Source organism: Prinia subflava, chromosome 3, assembly GCF_021018805.1.
Source record: "Prinia subflava isolate CZ2003 ecotype Zambia chromosome 3, Cam_Psub_1.2, whole genome shotgun sequence".
Taxonomy (NCBI): domain Eukaryota; kingdom Metazoa; phylum Chordata; class Aves; order Passeriformes; family Cisticolidae; genus Prinia; species Prinia subflava.
In genome coordinates this window covers 26,694,460-26,713,932 of record NC_086249.1, presented here as the reverse complement: position 1 = coordinate 26,713,932, position 19,473 = coordinate 26,694,460, and the positions used below count along the sequence as shown (strand labels likewise).

The 19,473-nt window shown below is 38.1% G+C and overlaps 1 protein-coding gene across 2 annotated transcripts in view; it reads right to left on the bottom strand.

Annotated features, from left to right (window-relative positions):
* Positions 1-5,279: 5,279 nt before the first annotated feature.
* LOC134549064 (putative N-acetylated-alpha-linked acidic dipeptidase) overlaps positions 5,280-19,473 on the bottom strand; it is a 28,677-nt gene continuing 14,483 nt past the window's right edge. The window contains exons 8-19 of one of the 2 annotated variants that reach the window (XM_063394463.1): positions 19,125-19,223; positions 17,352-17,437; positions 16,259-16,378; positions 14,834-14,916; positions 14,501-14,564; positions 13,906-13,973; positions 11,821-11,912; positions 10,915-11,005; positions 9,910-10,174; positions 8,999-9,080; positions 7,650-7,742; positions 5,280-6,657 (exon numbers count right to left, since the gene is read on the bottom strand). In XM_063394463.1, coding sequence (XP_063250533.1) covers positions 6,468-6,657; positions 7,650-7,742; positions 8,999-9,080; positions 9,910-10,174; positions 10,915-11,005; positions 11,821-11,912; positions 13,906-13,973; positions 14,501-14,564; positions 14,834-14,916; positions 16,259-16,378; positions 17,352-17,437; positions 19,125-19,223 — 1,333 coding nt within the window. In that variant the 3' untranslated portion in view covers positions 5,280-6,467. Of the gene's footprint in view, positions 6,658-7,649; positions 7,743-8,998; positions 9,081-9,909; positions 10,175-10,914; positions 11,006-11,820; positions 11,913-13,905; positions 13,974-14,500; positions 14,565-14,833; positions 14,917-16,258; positions 16,379-17,351; positions 17,438-19,124; positions 19,224-19,473 lie in introns of those variants that run through there. The other variant, XR_010079989.1, reaches the window with a different exon arrangement.

Genomic DNA, 19,473 nt, shown 5'->3' with positions numbered 1-19,473 from the left:
ATTACAAGGTTCTTAAGATCAAGTTTTCCCAGTCTAATTTAGTCAAATCCATCAGTACTCATGGAAAAGGAAACAACCTTAGCCCGGGAATAGTCAAAAAATACCTTCATAGAATCATCACATTTTGCATAAACTTATTCTGACCCTGCACATCACTCCCTGCTGCTGAGTTCCTTCATGGCTGCATGGAAGCCAAGACTGATCCTTCTGGAACTGAGGACCTGCCCATTTGAGAACAGTTATATATGGCTGAAGGCAGGAAAGCTTTTCTGGGAGCCTGGGCATGCTCTAAATTTCTACCTCTAACTCCCTAAGTCCAAAGTAGTTTGTGAAAGAAATGTCAGTACTCTGAGTATCAAAACTTTCTTAAATACATTATAGTGAGCTGAAAATATTCAGAAAAAGCAGAAAAGACTGTTTAATGTCCTAATTACTTAAACCAAGGCTTTTCAGAGAAAAATTACACCACTTGTGTATTCCACACCAGTCACAGCCACTGTCTTAAGAGCAGGACTGGATGTCTTTGTTCAAATGATAAGCAGGCCCAGTCTCGTGATTTTTTCCTGTCATTTCCCAACTGCTCATAAACCATCACAAATTCTGAACAGCAATGACATTTCACACCAGCATCTGAATTGACATATACAAACCAGATGGAAATCCACCTACAGAACTCATAAAGAATGAGCATATTGATGTATTATTAGCATTTATATAGCACCACAGGTGTAGGACTGGCACATAATAGACAGTAAAGTGACAAGGGCTTTTGGAGATTACTATCAAAATTAGACCTCACATGATAATATCATCAGTGGAGGAAGAAGGCAAGAATAGCAACAGTGAGAATGTATGAAATGCATTTACTTTTCTGCAAACATCTTTTTAAAGTGACAAAGGCATTAGCAATGCTAAGGTTGAGCAACATGCAGCAGCCAAATGGCTTCTACCACTTCAAATACAGTCATATTACTATTAGTTATTAGTTGTGACATGATTTTACATGCCACAGATTAGCCGCAGTTGGAGTATATGTTATGTTACAATTAAATTTACACTGTACATTAAATACAATGTACAGTGTAAATCTATCTTCAGCCACATGCTCTTCTCAACAAGACTAAGGCAGGAAATAAGATGAAAAAAGCTCATGGGTTGAAATCAACACAGGGATATCACTTGCTGATTACCATCATTAGCAAAACAGATTCCACTCAGGGAAAAGTGATTTATTACAAATTAAAATAGACTTGGATAGTGAGAAACAAAGCCAAAAATTAAGACATTTTCTCCCACATTGCAACCATTTTTTTTCAGTTTAACCTTCTTTACTCCAGGCTCCTTTGTACCATAGGTTTGGCATATGCAACACAGGGGCCATCCTGGGATCAGGCAAGACATCCTAGGGTATCTGAAGTGTGATAGGCACCTAACTTTAGGCACTTGAATTATTCTGTACTGACAGTGTTCATTTCCTAACAGAAAAACAGCTAGTGCCATTTGGGAGCTCACAGAGCGTCCAAAACCTCTAGACAGAGCAAACCAGTACAGGGCAGCATTTGTGTCCTGCTCTGGGGTAACAGCTTCTAACAGCTGCCTTCTTTGGGGTAATTCAGATTTCTTCTGAATACTGCTGTGTGCAGCCAGGGTGCTCACCATGGCCTGCACCACAGGCTCCAGAGGAATTTCTGCTCTGACACTTCGAGCACTTCCTTCCCCTCCCTCTCCACTAACCTTGGGGTCTGCAGGGCTGTTCTTCTCACACATTTTCCATTACTCACTTGTCTGGCTCTTATTGCTTCTGCACAGTACCTTTCTTCTTCTAAAATCTGTTATCCCAGAGGTGCTGCCATCACCACTGATGGGCTCAGCCTTGCCCAGCAGCCATCTCAGAGCTGGTTTGCACTGGCTCTGTCAGACACAGGGAAAGCTTCCAGGGCTCCTCTCAGAACCACCACGGTAGCCCCTCACTATGAAGATGTTGCCACACAAACACAATATAGATGGGGACAGACTTTATAGTAGAGCCTGTTGCAATAGGTCACGTTACAGTTTTAAACTAAAAGATGGTAGATTCAGACTAGATATAAAGAAGAATTTTTTTACAGTGAGGGTGGTGAGTCACTAGCACAAGTTTCCCAGGGAGGTGGTGGATGCCCCATCCCTGGAAATATTCATGGTCATGGTGGACAAGGCTCTGAGCCACCTGGTCCAGTTGAGGATGTCCCTGCTCATTGCAGGGGGAGGGGACTCAATGGTATTAGGAGGACCCTTCCAGCCCAAACTGTTGTATTGTATTCTGTGAATCAGCTTGGTGTGCTGTGAAGGCTGGTGAAAAGAGTGACACTACTACATAAGAATTTTTGTTGTCACCCTGGAATCGTATCTGTTTTATATACAAACATTTCGTATTTGCTTGCTGACAGGTTGCAAAAGTATCCCTGAGTTATCTCACCTACAAACTCCTTAGAAGAAAATCAGCCTATGAAGGCTGAGTAACTACCATTCACCCAGGTGAAACAAGTGAGATGAGGTTTGGTTGCATGCATACACATACACACACACATCACTCAATCACATAGCCAGAGGTGTAGTATGAAGTCTTACAAATGCTCCTCAGAATAACTGGAGTCAGAGAAAAATGCTCCTGACATGTGAGATCCAAAATAAAGCATGTCAGGAATGCAAAGTCACATATGTGAGAAGGTGGAAGAAGCTGCTCCAACCCAAACCTCATCTCACTCTTACCTGTTACTGATCATCTAATTTTGTACCCAAAGAGAGATCTAAGAGCTCTTGAGATGATCAGTAGCTCAAAAAAATCATCTCCCTTTGAGTCCTTTCCTGGCGATATCAAGGCCACATCCATCAGCCACCCTGTTATTTCATATGGGGCTTTTCCAGCTAGAACTAAGATATTACCAGTGTGATACCTCTACAAGTGCACTGCTGATAATTTAGCATATTAGATAATTTAGCTGAGTATTTTACCAATTTTGAAAATACCCATTTCAGTCTAAGTTTAATCAAAGGTCCAACCCAAAATAGTCAGAGAAATTATGCAAAACAAACTGAGAAGATTACAGATTTAAAGGACTCCTTTCCTTAGTGCAGGTGAGAAAAAGGGTCCAAACCATAAACTCCTGAACACACAGCACTTCTTTAAATTAGTATCACTTTTAGAATTATCATGGAAATTACTAGTTACTGCATATGCCTCATGTTGAGCTCAGGAGTAGTGAGAATTGCTCATTTTGGTAGTGAAAACAAGAATGAGGTTCAGCTGAAGCTAGGAGAACCTGCAGGTAGCTACATATACTCTACTCATTTAAAACGCATAAATCCCTGGTAAACTAAAAAAAGCTCAAAAACTGGCAAGGATACACACGCCAAATGCAAAACTAGCATGCATTTGTGTGCTGAATGCATAATTCTGCTATCCAGCCAAGTAGTAAAGCCAGTAATGGTACATGAAACACAGAATGAATGCCAGGGCTTGTAAACTGTAGGTTGTAGCTGCTCAGTAACAGGGCCCTAAAGCTCAATATCTGCAGCAAGAAAGATACATCACTGTTGTGCTGCTTGACCTACTGGCTGACTAAAGGCTGAACTTGTGGCTTGAGATATCAAGGGACACTGATCTGTGGGAAAGACACCTCTGGCAGGAAAAATGGCAACAGGGGAATGCTCAACCGCAATTTTAAATCAGTAGTTTCCTTCCGACTCTGCTAGTTGCACAGTTCCCTGAACTCTCTCATGGCCTCTGCAGTGTTGCTATCAGATTAAAACAGTAGTAGATGTTGATTCTTTGAGTCTCCTCAAGCTTATCTTGAGCTTCAGGAGACCATTATCAGATTCCAACTAGAAGTTTACACTGCTGGCAGCTGACAAGCTCAGCTTGCGAACTTTGACCCTTTCTTCCACAACAGGAATGCACCCAGTGAGGCAGAGTGTCAAGGACTGTGCACTGAACACAGGGACTGTCACTTCACCCTGAGGCCATTCCTCCTCGTCCTATCACACACACCCTCACAAGAAGTCCCTCTCCAGCCTTCTTTATGCCCTTTAGGTAATGGAAGGTGCTCTGAGGTCTCCATGGAGCCTTCTTTTCTCCAGGCTGAACAGCCCCAGCTCTCTCAACCTGTCTTCACAGCAGAGGTGCTCCAGGCCTGTGATTTAATGATTCTTTCTAGATTTCTTTCACCAGGTCTTTCTTACACTGAGGCCCCCAAGCTGGATACAGCACTGCAGGGGAGGTCTCACAAGAGCAGACCAGAGGAATACAATCCCCTCTCTCAACCTGATGGACACACTTCTCTTGGTGAAGCCCAGAATGCTGCTGGCTTTCTGGAACACAATTTTGCCAGGTCATGATGAGGTTCTCATCCACAAACATCTCCAAGTCTTTCTCCTTAGGGCTAGTCTTGATCCATTCTCTGCCCAGCCTGGATTTGTGCTTGGAATTTCCCTGACCCAGCTGCAGCACCTGGCACTCAGCCCCGTTGCACTTCCTGAGGTTCACCCAAGCCTATGTCTCCAGCTTGTGGCCAATGGGAGAGAAGAAAATTTCTGTTCCTGTATCCTGTTCCCTACAGTGATTAGAGAACAGGCAACAGATTTCTTAATGGATGTTGTTGGTAGTTTAAGAGTGTAACTAATCTGTATTTTGTGTAGTCCTGGGCCAGGACATTGTGTATTATCTGCTAACTACTGCCAAAAAGGGCCCTAATAAAACTTAAAGGAAATGATACTATGTTTAGGCCAGAGGTTAAAAAAATTATGTCTTCTAGACTGAAAGAAAAAGTTGCTGAAGCAGCATACAGGTCACATAGGGAAAGAGCTCCACAATTTTGGAGTTTGGCACTTCAGTCCATCCTCCTCAGCAACAGAAAAAATACTGTTATTATATCCACCTGGTAAACAGGAGTTGTTTATTGCTGCTCCTTTCTGCATGGTGGATTTGGCTTATCATTGTCCCGATTGCTGCAGACAAATAGGATAACTTAACTAACCTGGCTAATTTTTTTCAGAGGTGGATTATAAACTGTCATAAGGAATTCTCCACTGGTAAAAGTGGGGCAGTGGAGCAGACAGCAGTGGCAAAACAGAGTCAGCAATGTCTCACATCAGCACTGGATGTGGGAGAAGACATCTCCATTATTTTACTCCAATCAGTTTCATAAAAAATGTGAAAATAACTGGGCAATAGCTATGGGTATAAGAGCATTTCTCATGATCTGGTAAACTAGATTATTTTATCAGAAAGACAAACAGTTTGGCAAAATAATGACTTAATTATAGAAACTTGTCTGGAAGGTTTTAATGTCAAGTGCAGAAATATTTATGATTAAATGAAGCCTCATAGAAAAGAAACTAACATGTCATGGTACTGAAAACCATTAGATCACAGAACAGTAGTTTCAGACATGGTAGAGGCCTCAACTAACAAGGCACATCAAATCACACATTAGCTGTACAAGAGGTTAGTAAAAGTCCAGTGGTAAAATTTCAGATGAAGGGATCTGATTTTGAGTCTTCTCTGTCAGATCTTGGTTGTCCCATGGTCCATCATAAGAGTAAGCAGCACATGATTGATCAGATATACTCTGATCAGACACTAAAAAAGTAATAATCTGGTATCCTTTCAAATTAAGGACATGATGAATTTTCTTTGCTTCTGTCTTCATATTAAAAACACCTCTATAGAGACAAGGCATAGCAAGAGTAGATTTTGGTTAAAAGAATAACAATAGGGTCTTCATCTTGAAAGACATTTTGTGAGGTGACTATATGTCTGACAAGATGTATTGCCTTGTTTTTATTCCAGTGACTAAAAGCTTGCTTAAATTTATTTGCAAACAGATGCAAGGTTCAGCATGTGAGGAAAAGAATGTCATGGATGAGTATTCTGGGCCGGCTGCCCAAAACTTGTTACAATTATTATACATGTTGCACACGGTATGTGACAGTTTCGTGATCTCCATATCCATCTCAATCTTTGTGGAAAAGGATGGCTGAGAGGTCTGGCTTGAGGTAAAATTATGCAAACCCACAGTAAATAACAAAAAAGCACCAACAAAATTAGTAACTGATAGAAACATGAAATGAATTCTGTTTTTCTGAAGAACTATGGAGATTGCTATAATAATCAAGCTAGAAAAATTCAAAACTCTGAAAATAAATCCAGTGGTTAGCAATTCTTAAAATACAAAGCTAAGAGAAAACCTGAAACATTATCTGTCTCAATTCAGAAGACATCTAAATCCTGAACTCTCAGAATGGAGTACATTGCCTTCTTAACATTACTAAATGCATTCCACTTGGGTATATTATTTGCAAAGACCAAGATTTTTTTTTTGAATTTTTGTTCTCTGTCATAATCCTCCTATTTTTTTTAAAATGCTCCATTTTTAGGGCTTCTCCAGACTGTCACATTCAGTCTTCATTGATCACTACATTGTTCATATTTATGCTACTTCCTTCAGTGTTTCTGCTGCTGCCTGCACAGTGAAGGCTGCAATGGAAATCTGCCTCTTCACTTCTTCCCAGGCTTCCTGTTGATCAGCTTTGCTTTCGATATCAAACATGGCATCATAGATTCCTGGGAAGGATTCTCCTGCATATTTGTTGTGGCTGCTTGGAGCAAAGATGACATGTCTGGAGGGAAGTTGAGGGAAAAAATAACAATATTATCCATTAGGAAAATAAATAATATATATATATATATATATTTTATAAACTAGGTGTAAACACTTAACACTGAAGATGTCAATAAATAAGATTATTGCAGCAAAAGTAGCTAAAGTCCATGAAGCAAGAAAATAACATAAGCTACATTATGCCATGTGAATTCTACAGCCTCATAGCTACTTGAGATAATGTTAACTAAATTATTTTCATTTCTCTCAACTTACATAAAATGAAAAGATTTTGAAAAAGCCAGCTTTTTCCCTCACAGATATACAGTCTCCAACAGATACAGGTGTGCTTTGATGTAGGAAAGACTTTTAACAAGGGACTCTTCTTAGCAGATTTTTAACCATGAACTATGAGAAGTACAAGGATTGCAGATCTAAATTTCTCCTGAAGTTATTTTTTATTGGGGAGATTACTGTTTTGAATTATGCAGATTGGTAGAAGGACTAAAAAAACTGGACTTGATTCACTGCCTCTTACATCAGAATTACTTCTTGAACTGGATGAGAGGATCACTGTATTCCTTCCCTGCTGTTTCAGTACTGCCCTTCACACTACATTTGCTAGCATGGCAGTGCTCTTAAAACTGATCAAATTGTTGGTACTTTAATTATACATTATTTCACTTTCAAATAAGAACAACTTCCTGAAGTTCCTACAATTAAAATTATTTAAAATTACTCCACGGCAAAACTTTTATCTTTTTAGAAGCATAATCAAACCAAGTGAAATTATCTGAATAGGCTTCCAACAAGAATCTTCCTAATTCTGTGTAGTGTATCACACAGAAGTTTTCCCTAATGTCGTTTCCCCTTTTCAGTCTTATTCCTCCTGTCTCATGTACTTTTGCTGTGTTGAATAAAATCATTATAACTCCATTTAGAGACTGATAAATCTTAAAGGAATTTTCACAGCGTACTCCAGGAGGAAAGTGCAAAGTAAACCTTTCTCACCTATAGAATGGCCTGCCAGGTAATCCAAGAGGGTCGATGAAAGCCCTTTCTAGAAACATGAGCTGATCATTTAGTGACCTGACAGCAAGCAGGCTGAAAAAAAAAAAAAAAAAAAAAAAAAAAAAAAAAGAAAAAAAAAAAAAAGAACATGTTGAATATGTTAACTGCAGTGTGTTTGACCTACTCATATTCCAGCATGCACATCTGCATTCATGAAGGGTAGTAGATCTGTGATGTTGAACATTAAGTGTAGCCCACAAAAGATTGCCCATGTCAGCTAACTGGAAAGTCTCTTAAAGCTGTTTTTAAAGGCTAAGTGATAGTGTCAAAAGACACTGTTATGGGTATTTTCTCTCATGTTTTCTCTCATCTTATTCCTATATTTCCTTTTCACAAGGATGCTTAAGCAGACTATTCTCTTCTTTTGTACAACAGTTTTCTAAGGACCCTCTTTTCCTGAAAGCCAGCCAGCCACAGATTACTTCAATAAAATTGCATTTGTTTTTATGTAAAATTATAACATCAGAAAAAAACAACCCTGTGATGTTAAAATCCTCTTTTGAGCCATCTGAGAATTGTGTTTTTCTGATGGTAGATTTTAAATTCCCTAGAGCAGACACCATCTGTGTCTGTGTGCTTTTAATAGCCCTACGCATTCTATTGATGCTTAACAAATGAAAGAACTGTGACAAGGTTATATAGAATACAAGTGGGCTTGGTGGTTTACATCCAAAGTAACTTGTAGACCTTCAAAGGCATTCACCAATAAAAAATGTTAAAATTTATATCACAGTAAAGCTGGAGTAAGTCTACTACCATTAAGGAAACTTTTTCAAGTTTACAGTGCTGTAAACAGAAACTGGAACTGGTTGGTTGAATTAAAGGATAGATTTAGGCCATCCATCAATAAAGCTATTTTGAAAATGTCACATATATGTCATATGTCATAAATGTCATCTTTTGCATAAGACATGACTGTTAACTCCTTTATCTGAAAGTTGCTGCCATTAAAAAGATGGCTTTTATCTTCAGTTAGTGTTCCATAAGGGTAAGCATATGGCTAAATTAGATTCTTCCCAAGAAATGGAACATACATATATGTATATACAAAAGGAAGTTTGGCTTGTCATTCTGGGCACGGCCTACAAAGGATAAAATAAGAATTAAGTCACGTGTAAACTAGACTTTTTGGCATAGGTGATGCATAGGATTTCTTGAAAGCTCATCAAAAAGCTTGCCACAACTACATCCTTTTTTCCATTAAGTGTCAGCAAGTGAAGACTAAGCCCTCTTGAGCTCGGAGGACTACATAGAGTATTTGACTGGAAGGAAAAAAGAGTTGAACTTACTTATTGACATCTATTTGTTGCAGTCTCTCATGAAAGCTGGCAGCAACATCTGTAAAATTCTTCACGGCTGAAAACAGAGCCTCTGGAGGGAGCAGGAGGAAAGCATTGAACTTCAGATTCTGAAGATATCATTTAACAAATCAAATTCTTCAATTAAATCCTTATCTTCCCCTGTGACCATGATTATGGACTGTTAAAAGTCTCACGGAAGGAAAAGAAGATAACCCCATATTCCTACATTAAAAATTATGTAATTCTGTGTGAAAACCTGTCTTAGAAACAATAACAATAAGTATTGTTGTGATCATTGTTTACTATTTGCTACTTGAAGGATGTACAGAAATATCAAAAAGTGGATCACAGAACCGGAACCAAACTGTTCAGGTAGGTCTGAGATTTTATAAGTCCCTGCAATCTGTGTTTTACTGTTATGTCCCTCCACACAGAATTTTGAGAAAGACTGAGAACATGTGAGTGTGTGTGTGTACACACACGCACATGTACCTGGTATTGGTCATTAGCTGCCAAATCCTAAACAGAATATTCTATAATGTTGCTAATGAAAGAGAGGTTTCTCAGGCACATAATTATCCAACACGATAAAATGCAAAACTGTGATTTTTTTTTTAAGGAAACATGACAATCATATATTGTTGTCAATATTGGCCAATCATACACAGGTCAAAGCACATGCAACTGTGAGTGTTAACTCTATTTGGCAGTGGCATAGTGCCCACACAGACATGCTAGTGACAAAATACTCCCATTTCATATTAATGGAGGGTATTGCTCTTGTTTTATTTAGTGTTCATACAGCACAAGCTAAATACCAGGTTGTGACTCAGACATCCATTAAAATAAGGCACTGTTAGCATTAACAGAGGAGGAATGTGATGAAAGACTGTACGTACCAAAGGATACATTGTATGTTGCCAGCTCCTCTTCATGATTCCTTGACAAATTATAGATGATGTGAGCATAGTTGCTCACAGCGGATGCATAATCTCTACAGTCAAAAGGAAGCACAACAGAGTTGGCCAATTCAAACACCAGCCCTCCCCGTACCTGAGCTACTGCCAGGTGATTCTTGAAAGTGGGATCATAAAACTGTTCCACAATTTCATAGGTTTCATAGACACTGTGGTAAACTGGATAGCTGCTGTATTTTTCTACGTCCTGAAACAAAAGAAACCAAGCCAAAACAAAACCATTATTGAGCTATTTCTATTTCTGAAAACCTTTGCTGTGGGATAATCCTATGTAGCCACTATAGACAGTTGAAGGAGAAGAACTGGTCAGTAGTGGCTCTCTTACCCTATGCTGGGGTGAATGGTCATTTGGAGAAATCTCTCTCCACTGAACATGTACACAGCCCTAAGAAGGTAGCTAAGCACAGACACATAACCCTCAGTTGGCTAAATTCAGGTGAGATTGGACTTCTTCTCTTGCTTGGATTCAATAATCGTTTGTATCCTTGGATATTCCTTCCTTTTCAGAGGAAATGACCACATTGAATAGTTTGCTCCTTGAACATTTCTCAGTTAATTTCCTGTCACAGTATGATCCAGAGCCATATTTTAAAAAAAATATGAACTATTTTGAATTCAAAGCTTCATAAAGTGTTACAAATCATTCAAAAGTCACTATAAGCTACTAAGTCTTCATCAGCCAAAGGTAATTTTGAGCACATCCATTTACCCTGAGCAAAAGTCCTTTTGTGTAAGTGACAACAAGTTGATAATTCTTATTTATTACATATTTATGTTGAGGTAGCACACAGAGCTGTAGTAATTAGACAGTACTTTGACACTCTGAACTGTACTATCCTAAAAAGGTGGATGTCTAAATGGCTCCTTTACAGGTGATGTTATTCAGGCAGTTACAAGGGAGACCAAACTACAAAGACACAGACTTACCCAATTTTTACTGTAACGTGCTCTGCCTGAAGCAATGCCAAGACGTTGAAAAAATGCTTCAAAGTCATTGCCAGAACCCAATTTATTTATTCTTTAAACAAGAAAGAGGAAAATGCTTTGAGTGACAATACTTAAGATTTAATTTTAGTTCCCTTCCAAGTATACCATGGCAGTTATTTGTTCAGCAGTCAGTCACTGCACACTACATAGTCTTTTCCCAGTGTGCCCATTTTTTGTCAACACATCCTTAAATCACCTCTGACCCATGCATTACCTGCACCACATCAATTGCATTCTCACAGGAGCAAAGTCACCCTTATCAGGATCACAGATCTCCAGCTCTCAAGAGGGGAATGTACCTCACTGTCTTTTTATCACTGACAAGAACAAATGACCTTCCTCCTGCTGAACTTCTACTATCCCAAGCTCTCAACTCAGAGAAATCACAGCAGTACCAGCATGACTTCATGGAATAAAATCACTTTGAGATTCTGTAGAAACCCCTTGGTAAATCTGAAGGACAGTATTGTAAAATCCTGCCTGGTGTGTTCCCCAGCCACCCAAACTCAGAGGCCTTCCAGAAGACTGGAAAAATGCAAAGGAAAGTTGAATTAACATCTTGTGGAATTGCCATGGGCTTGTGCATACTACCCTTATTTGTCTAAACCTCTATAAAATAAATAAACACGTTTCACATATAAAGCCTCTTGTTCAGCTACAAAGGCAGGTTCACAAACATGTACAATAGTGTATCAGTTACAATCATTAAAATTCTGGAATATATAGCAGGGAATATACACCTTTTCTCTTCAGGACTCAGCTTTTCATATGAATATTTTTTTAAAACACACACTCTAGAAGTTATAATAATGTTTGGTATGTAATTTGTTTTCTTTTGTTACTGACCTGGGGACCCCTTTATATTCACTTGATGGATTTTTCTTATACCAGCTCTCATAAAGAGATTTTCCTTCAAACCCCTTATCAGGACTTGGTATCTAGAAAAAGACAAAGGGTAAAATTTTAAATGTTGCCAAGCAACAAGTCAACAACCTGTCATCACATCAAGCCTATGGCTTAGGGTAATGAGTAAGTCATCCTAAGTCCCTCAACCTTTCTGCATTTCCATTGTAACACTTCAAATGCATAGCATTTTTCAGAAGAATAGTTTATTTCCTAAAAATAGAAAAATTTAGATGGAAGAAAACACAAGGAAAGCAAAACATTTCAAGTCAATATTTAAATTCTGATATTTGTTTATGAGATTTTCAGACATTTAATTTAAATATTCAGAAGAGAAATCTCTCACAAAATCAAAACATTTTGCTTTACTTTGGCAGAAACTTTCAGTCTTGTCTTAGTTCAATTTAAAACTGTTTGTACCTTGTTTCAGTTCACAAAAAATATGCTTATGGATGCAGAAGCAACCTTAAAAGGGCAAATTCCACACTACCTGGTATTTATGTCATCATAGCTGCTAGAGAGTTATAGAAATCACAATCATTCTGAAGTTCATTCCTACCACTAACTAATTTGTAACTGAGCAGCTGAAACACTGTGGATGTTTCTTTATCTTTCCTTTATATTGGTGGACTGCTGAGGTTTTATTATTTTGAATCTATTAAATATTATTAATAGACATTCCATTATTAATCTATTGTTTATCTAAGAATTACTCCACAATAGGAATCAAATTAAAACTAATTTATTTGGAGTTTTGTCCATGAAGGAAATTGTCCATGGAACAAAACTATCAGCATGAAAACATTTTACCACCATTTTACCACCAACATTTTACCATTTAACTCTGGATGGGATCACACGGGACATGCTTCCTCATCAGCATTCTCTTCAGACATCAGCTACCAACAAGCTGTGGTTAAATGCATTCATCAGCCTTTGCCTCCCAACTTGAGGAAGGGTTACACAAGCATTTTCATTGGTATTTAGGCCAAGATTTTCATGATGGCTCTTGGTGTCCAAATTGAGTCTCTGCTGACCTGATTCCCTGACCGTTCTGAACACCTTCACTTAGCACAGGCTACCATGGGAACTGCAGGTGATCAACTCTTCTTGAGTTCAGGACAGAGGTCTCTTTATCTGGGTACTCACTTTTAACAGAGCTACATTCTATTTGCTGTCTTTTCATTGCCAGAAAATTATTATAGTAATTTACTGCTTTTCCTTTACTTTTACACCAGTCCAATGCCAGCTTCCAAGAGATAATAAATTATCAAATGACTGAATATATAAAGCAGATAAAAGCAGATAAAGTAAATTCACAGAATATACTCAGTAGTTGAATGTACATTATTTGGCATCTAAAAAACCCACAAAAACTAATTAAATGTTCACTCTTTAATACAGTTAAACAGAAAAAAACCCACCCAGAAATAAAATGCCAGCCTCTAAGACCCACTCCCAAAGCAAGGAACATCTTACATCTAAGATGGTGTGGCTATTTCCTGAGAAAGGTCCCTCTACCTCTCAATTTTGTGTACCACACAAATATGTGAGAGCATCGTGGTCAGAGACAAAGAATAACTAACAGGATACACTGAAGCTGAGCACATTGACCAAACCTGTCACATCACAGAAAAACAACATGGTAGCCACCCGAATTTCTTCTCCTGCCTAAAGGGAGTCAGAGTCTCCTACTATCATGAGCATTCTAGTAGTTGATCTGGGCAACCAGGTATACGCTTGCTTCTGTCCTCTGGTTCACAACATGCTTTTATGCTTTTGTTTTTAGAAGGAATGCTTTCACATGAGAAATGGAAAAATCCCCTATCTCTGAATAGTAAATAATTTAATGGTATAATCTGAGAATCCCCTTATTTGTCCTGGGAAAAAGCTCCAGTTCCTTGGCTATTAACCTAAAAGGAGTACTGCAATCAGAAAAGAAAGATCTGACACCATATTTTTACAGACAGAGCCCCATCAAGTAAGTGAGCATCGAACATACTGGCTAAAAACTTCAAGTGACATTACCTTTTTAGTCAGACTGTAAACCAGACTGTACATCAGTGGTGTGCAATCCACTCGCAGTGTGTAGTTTCCTGAAAAAATACGAAAAACTATTTATTTGAAGAAAGAAGTTCCCTCAGCTGAAACTTCTTGCTGTTATTGCTTAATAAGAAAGGGACTACGGAGCTACTCTCTTTATGAGGAGTAAGCTGAAAAGAGTCTTCCTATGATCTTCTCAGTGTACTTTATTGGTTAGGATGAATTAGAGCCCAGCTTTTGAAGCAAGTCTTAAGAGCTTTTCCTATGTCCTCATGATTATTACGCACATTATAAGAGAAGAAGCTGGCTCTAAAGAGTTGACACAGAACTTGGGGCACGAAATTTCTTGTCTCTCCTATGACCTCCCAAACAGTGTAGCTACTGTAAAGGACTATTTCCCTGAAACAACACAAATGTCTGAAAGATACTTTATGATTCCAAGCCACAGTTTCTCTCCATATTAATTTCTGAATTAATGCAACAAAAATTATCACATTGAAGGTCTCATGAATCTCCAAGACAAAATCCCTTCCAGTCATACCATCACTGTTCCTGTAAAACACAAATCATATTCATGTACCTTCAACAGAAGAATCTGCATTGATATAAGCCACTCCGCGTGCTTGCAATACTTTGGCATTTTCCTACAAGCAAGAAAAGAAGGAAGAAAATGCTGATAAACTTTATTTCCTTCAGAACTATCTTTCCATTCACAAAAGAAACAGCTGTTTCAGAGAAGGATATCATATACTGCAAGGAGCTAGAGATTCTTAGTAGTTCAAAAGGAAACTCAAGGTAGAGGGAGAATGTTTGTCTAAGGAAAAGAGGTGGGGAGGGAAGAAGTGCTTCTTTCTAGTGCAGATTTCTCAAAGAGCAGCCACCATGCAAATTTTATTTTGAACACTTGGTTTACCTCAACCCACTCTGTTGATCCTAACAAGCCAAATTCCTCTGCATCCCAGCTTGCAAACATCACTGTTCTCCTTGGCCTCCATCCTGAAATGAAAGACCATAAAAATTGTATTACAAAACCAAAGGCTGCTTGTTACATGACTAATGTGAAAACACATGGCTTTTTTGGGGGGCTCAACTTTTACCATGATCTGTGGGGAAAGAGATATACATAAGACTTCAGTAAACTTATCTAATATTGATTTGCTGTTGTAGCAATCTCACCTCTACTTCAATATGGGGCCAAATAACGTATTTCTTCTCTCACCTTTAAATGCAAGAAAAATTTCTAGAATCCAAAACTCTGATCAAGGAAAAATAATGTGCTGTCCACAAATTCTTGAAAGAAGACTTTTCTAATCCTCTTGCTCTCTTCAGTTTAGTATACATTGTATACCAGTCTCTATTCTGACAGAAAAGTGGCATATTTTCATATCTATTACAGAACTTCTTTGACCTGTCTTTCAAATGCCAGATTTCAAAACCTAAGCAATTCCTTGTAACTTTGACAGATCACCTTCAAAAGAAAAATCTTTCACTTGAAGTCTTCCATTCAATTTAAATCCAGGCCAAATAGAACAGGCTCTATTGCCCTGATGCTGTATCTCAATCCAAAGTTTTCTTTGAAGCTGCTGGAACATTTTCATCTTTTACTCCCTTTCTTTTTTAACTTTTAACTTTTTTTTCCCATATGCATTCCAAAGAGCTTCCCCTGATATTCAGTTACTGGGAAGAAACTAACAGAAATAAAACTAAATGTCAATAGGTTTTATGTGTAATAGGCAGGCAAGAACACCTCTCTAGCATAGTATTTATGTCACAGCTTCTCTCCATGGGATGTCCGATAGGGAGACAGCATTTGCTCTGACAGCAACAGAAACTTGGTGCAGTTGACATTTGTTCCTCTATTCTAATGCAAGTAGGCATGAGGTATTTTTAACCATTACCTCCTACTATGTTTGCACAGCTCATTGTCAGCATTACACTGACATCCTTCACTTATTCTCGAGTATGCCTCCAAGCCAAAGACAAGTGCTGAGAAGGCTCTCAGTGTGGCCCTGATGAAGCCTTTATCAGTGCACCACTGTGTCAGTATTATAACACCACTGACATATCCAGTCTGACCAGCCTCAAACACAGAGTGGTCAACTGTACATAAATGTCCTGTTTATTTCAGCATCCCCCATTTTGTTTTGTTTCCTTCTAGGTGTACTTTCTCTTGAGCAGAAGTACTTTACATACAGCAAGGTGCACAGCAGTGTGTTTATTCAAGACATCAGTGAGACACATATTTTTAATTTCAAGCATATGTTTAAATCTCACAGAAATCAATGGGCACTACTGAGAGCAGCTACTTTGATGTGCTTTATTCTTTTTATTACATTACCTTTCTTTTTCAGTTTTCCAAAGCTCCTCACAATCTCGTGAACCACAGCTGCCCCACTCTGAGGATCAATGCCACCAAATACCCATGAGTCACGGTGGCCTCCCAGGATGACATATCTGTCTAGAGAAATTAATTTGGGAGGTTTACTTAGGAATACTTTTTTCCTGACACAAAGATGTTAACTTGAACTAATTTCTAATTTTCCTCAAGCAACAGAGATTAATAGTTTATAATATACATGACAGAAAGGAAAAACACATTTTACATTTCTGAAGACATTTTTTCTGTATTTTCAGTCAGTGTTGAAGAATTTGTCAAACTCACTAACTGGATCCCATAAGACTTAAAACCTCAAACTCCATGTTGTTAGTTCTATTATTAAAAATATTAGGTTTCCTCTAAAGATAGAAGCATTTTTCTATACTTCACAATAGTGTGTTTCATGCTGAAGCTGTTCCACTAATTATATCTATACAGCACAGAAATTCACAACATTGTGAATTCATGTGCTGGATGCAGTATTTCTCTGGATATATATAATCAGTCGCAAAAAGGGTTGTCCAAATCATGACAGAGATGATTATTGAGATAAAATTCAGACTAGGTCGCTGTGCTACTATAATATGGTTAACAGTTGTGTTTTAGGCAAAAGGAAAGTGCTGCAGTTAAAAGACAAATTATATCATTCTAGGGATGTCTGTATATTGTTTTTTTGGAGTATACAATCACACTGGTTACAATGAGACTGTAAGAAAGACAAAAAGTCAATAATGGTGGATATAGTGTCTCCCAATGGAATGCAAAATCCATTCCCATGTTTCTTAGGGGAGAATATCCACTTAAAAAATATTCTTTCAATTGCAAAGTTACTTGCCTGAAGACAAATATTTCCTTCTTAGTTATGACTCCTCCTTGAAAATCAGCATTTACAGTGAAAGTGTTGACATACCCTGAAGCATATGAAAGCCAGTGCAAATACCATTTCAAAGATCATGCAATACAATACTTCAATTCCTCATGTCCCCCTTGTAACCATGAAGTGCATGTAGAGGTCACTGCTCCCTCAGATTATGCTGAAGGCATAGGATTTTACCTGGTTCCACTGTCCCTCTGATGGTACCAATCACATTGTAAATCCTTCTTACTTCATTGTTGTTATGAATGTGCATTTTCACCTTTCTATTTTTTTGGGAAGAAAATACAAAGAGAAAATCCACCAGATAAGATAACCAAACTTCTTGACATCTTTCAAAAGTGTACAGTATAAATGACAAGGAAAGCATTTTGTCCAAATTTATCTCCTATTAAACCTTTATTTAAAAGTAAATCTGAAAATATTACAGTGTAGTTTTTTTCTGGATTCATACTTGCACAAATGAGAACAGCATTTAGCTCTTGACTGTGTAATATTGCTGATGTCAGTAAGATTTATACAGATAATGGGATCAGAACTCTTAAGATCTTTTGCTAGCAGCTTGTTTTTAAATTTGAAACAGTGAAAGGAAAATGGAAAGCATCTAATGTTAAAAAGGTAAATAGATCTAATTTTCTGCAGTTTGGTGCAAATCAGAACTGACTCCATGTCATAGTTTCACTCCAGCCTGCAACCAAACCCCACACGGCCACTCACTCACTCTCCCACTAGCAGCGAGAGAATCTGGAGGGTAAAAGGTAGAAAACTCTAGGTTTTCTAGAGTTAAAAAGAGTTAAGATTAGAGTTAAAAGGTTGAGATAATGATAATTTTATACATAAAGCAAAAGCCAAGCAAACAAGCAGAGCAAAACTGCTCAACCATCTCCAAAGGGGCACAGCCCCATCATATGTAATGGTGACTTGGGAACACAAACACTGTCACCCCAAATGTCTCCCCTTTCCTCCTTCTTTCTCCACTTTATATACTGAACATGCTGTCAGACGGTCTGGAATATCTCTTTGGTCAGCTGGGATCAACTGTCTTGGCTGTGCCTCCTCACAGCCTCCTATGCACCCCCCACTCTCTCACCAGTGTGGCAGCACAAAAAGCAGAGAAGGCTCTGTGTGAGCCCTGCTCAGCAATAACAAAAACATTTCTATATTATCAACTCTGTGTTCATGACAAATGAAAAACAGCCTCATACCAGCTGCTGTGAAGAAAATTAACTCTACCCTAGCCAAAACAAGAACATTCTAGCACACTCCATACTACTGCAGCACCTCAGGCAGCAGAAAATATGAGCTGTGTCAAGAGATTTTTTTCTACATCAAGAGTTGTTTATCTGTACCACAGCTGAAGGTGTAGCAACTCAGCCCCAAGGGTTCATATACAGTTCAGTATGAACAATTATATGAAGTTAAACAGTTTATATGAAGTCAGTACATTGTACTATGACAACATTAAAACACATAGATTTTAGTCCTAAACTGTAATTACTAATTCCGTTAAAAACAATCTGAAGCAATATAATTGACATCATAGTTTAAGCATTTTGTCTAGAGAAGCTGACTGGAAAAACTGCTTATATGAAGCACTTTAATACTGCTTTATATAAGTCAATAGATAAGACCAAAAGCTGGACTCACATGAATTTAAAAAAGGAAAACAAAAGCTCAAAAAAAATCACTCTCAACAAATAATTTATCAAAGGCCAGATGCTTTTCAAATTAATCTGGTTCAAGACTACCTGGAAACTAAAGCAAGTAGGTTATATCTATCCAGTCAAGACATAATGTACTAATGCTTTGCACTGAGTGTATTTCAGCCAAGGAAATAGCCAAAATCAAAGGAAAGGTGTAAATAAATCCAGCTACTAAACCCAGCTACTCAAACTCTATTGCCCTGTTTTTTCCCTGTAGCCAAGAATACTCTTCTTAAGGAACAACACTGACCTTGTAGAATTATTTTCTGTAAAACCAGGACCGACGTTGTAAGATACATTCAAATTTCCTTTCCAGCTACTATGAGGTGGTGCCTGTCCTCCCATATTGCTGTTATGGAAAAAAACCCAACATTATTAATTACAGACATCTAACAGCATCAAACCAATGAGAAACCAGAAATCACACATTGCTAGGTCCCATGCAAACACAGGCACAATTTATATAACAAGTTTTGGCAGGAGAATAATCAGAAGTTTTAGCTACAGCAATACTAGTAAATTAACACAGAGCAATAATCCTGGGCATAGAGATCAGCTTGGAACGGCCTACAGCTACCCTGGAAGACAGTGTTGGCCAA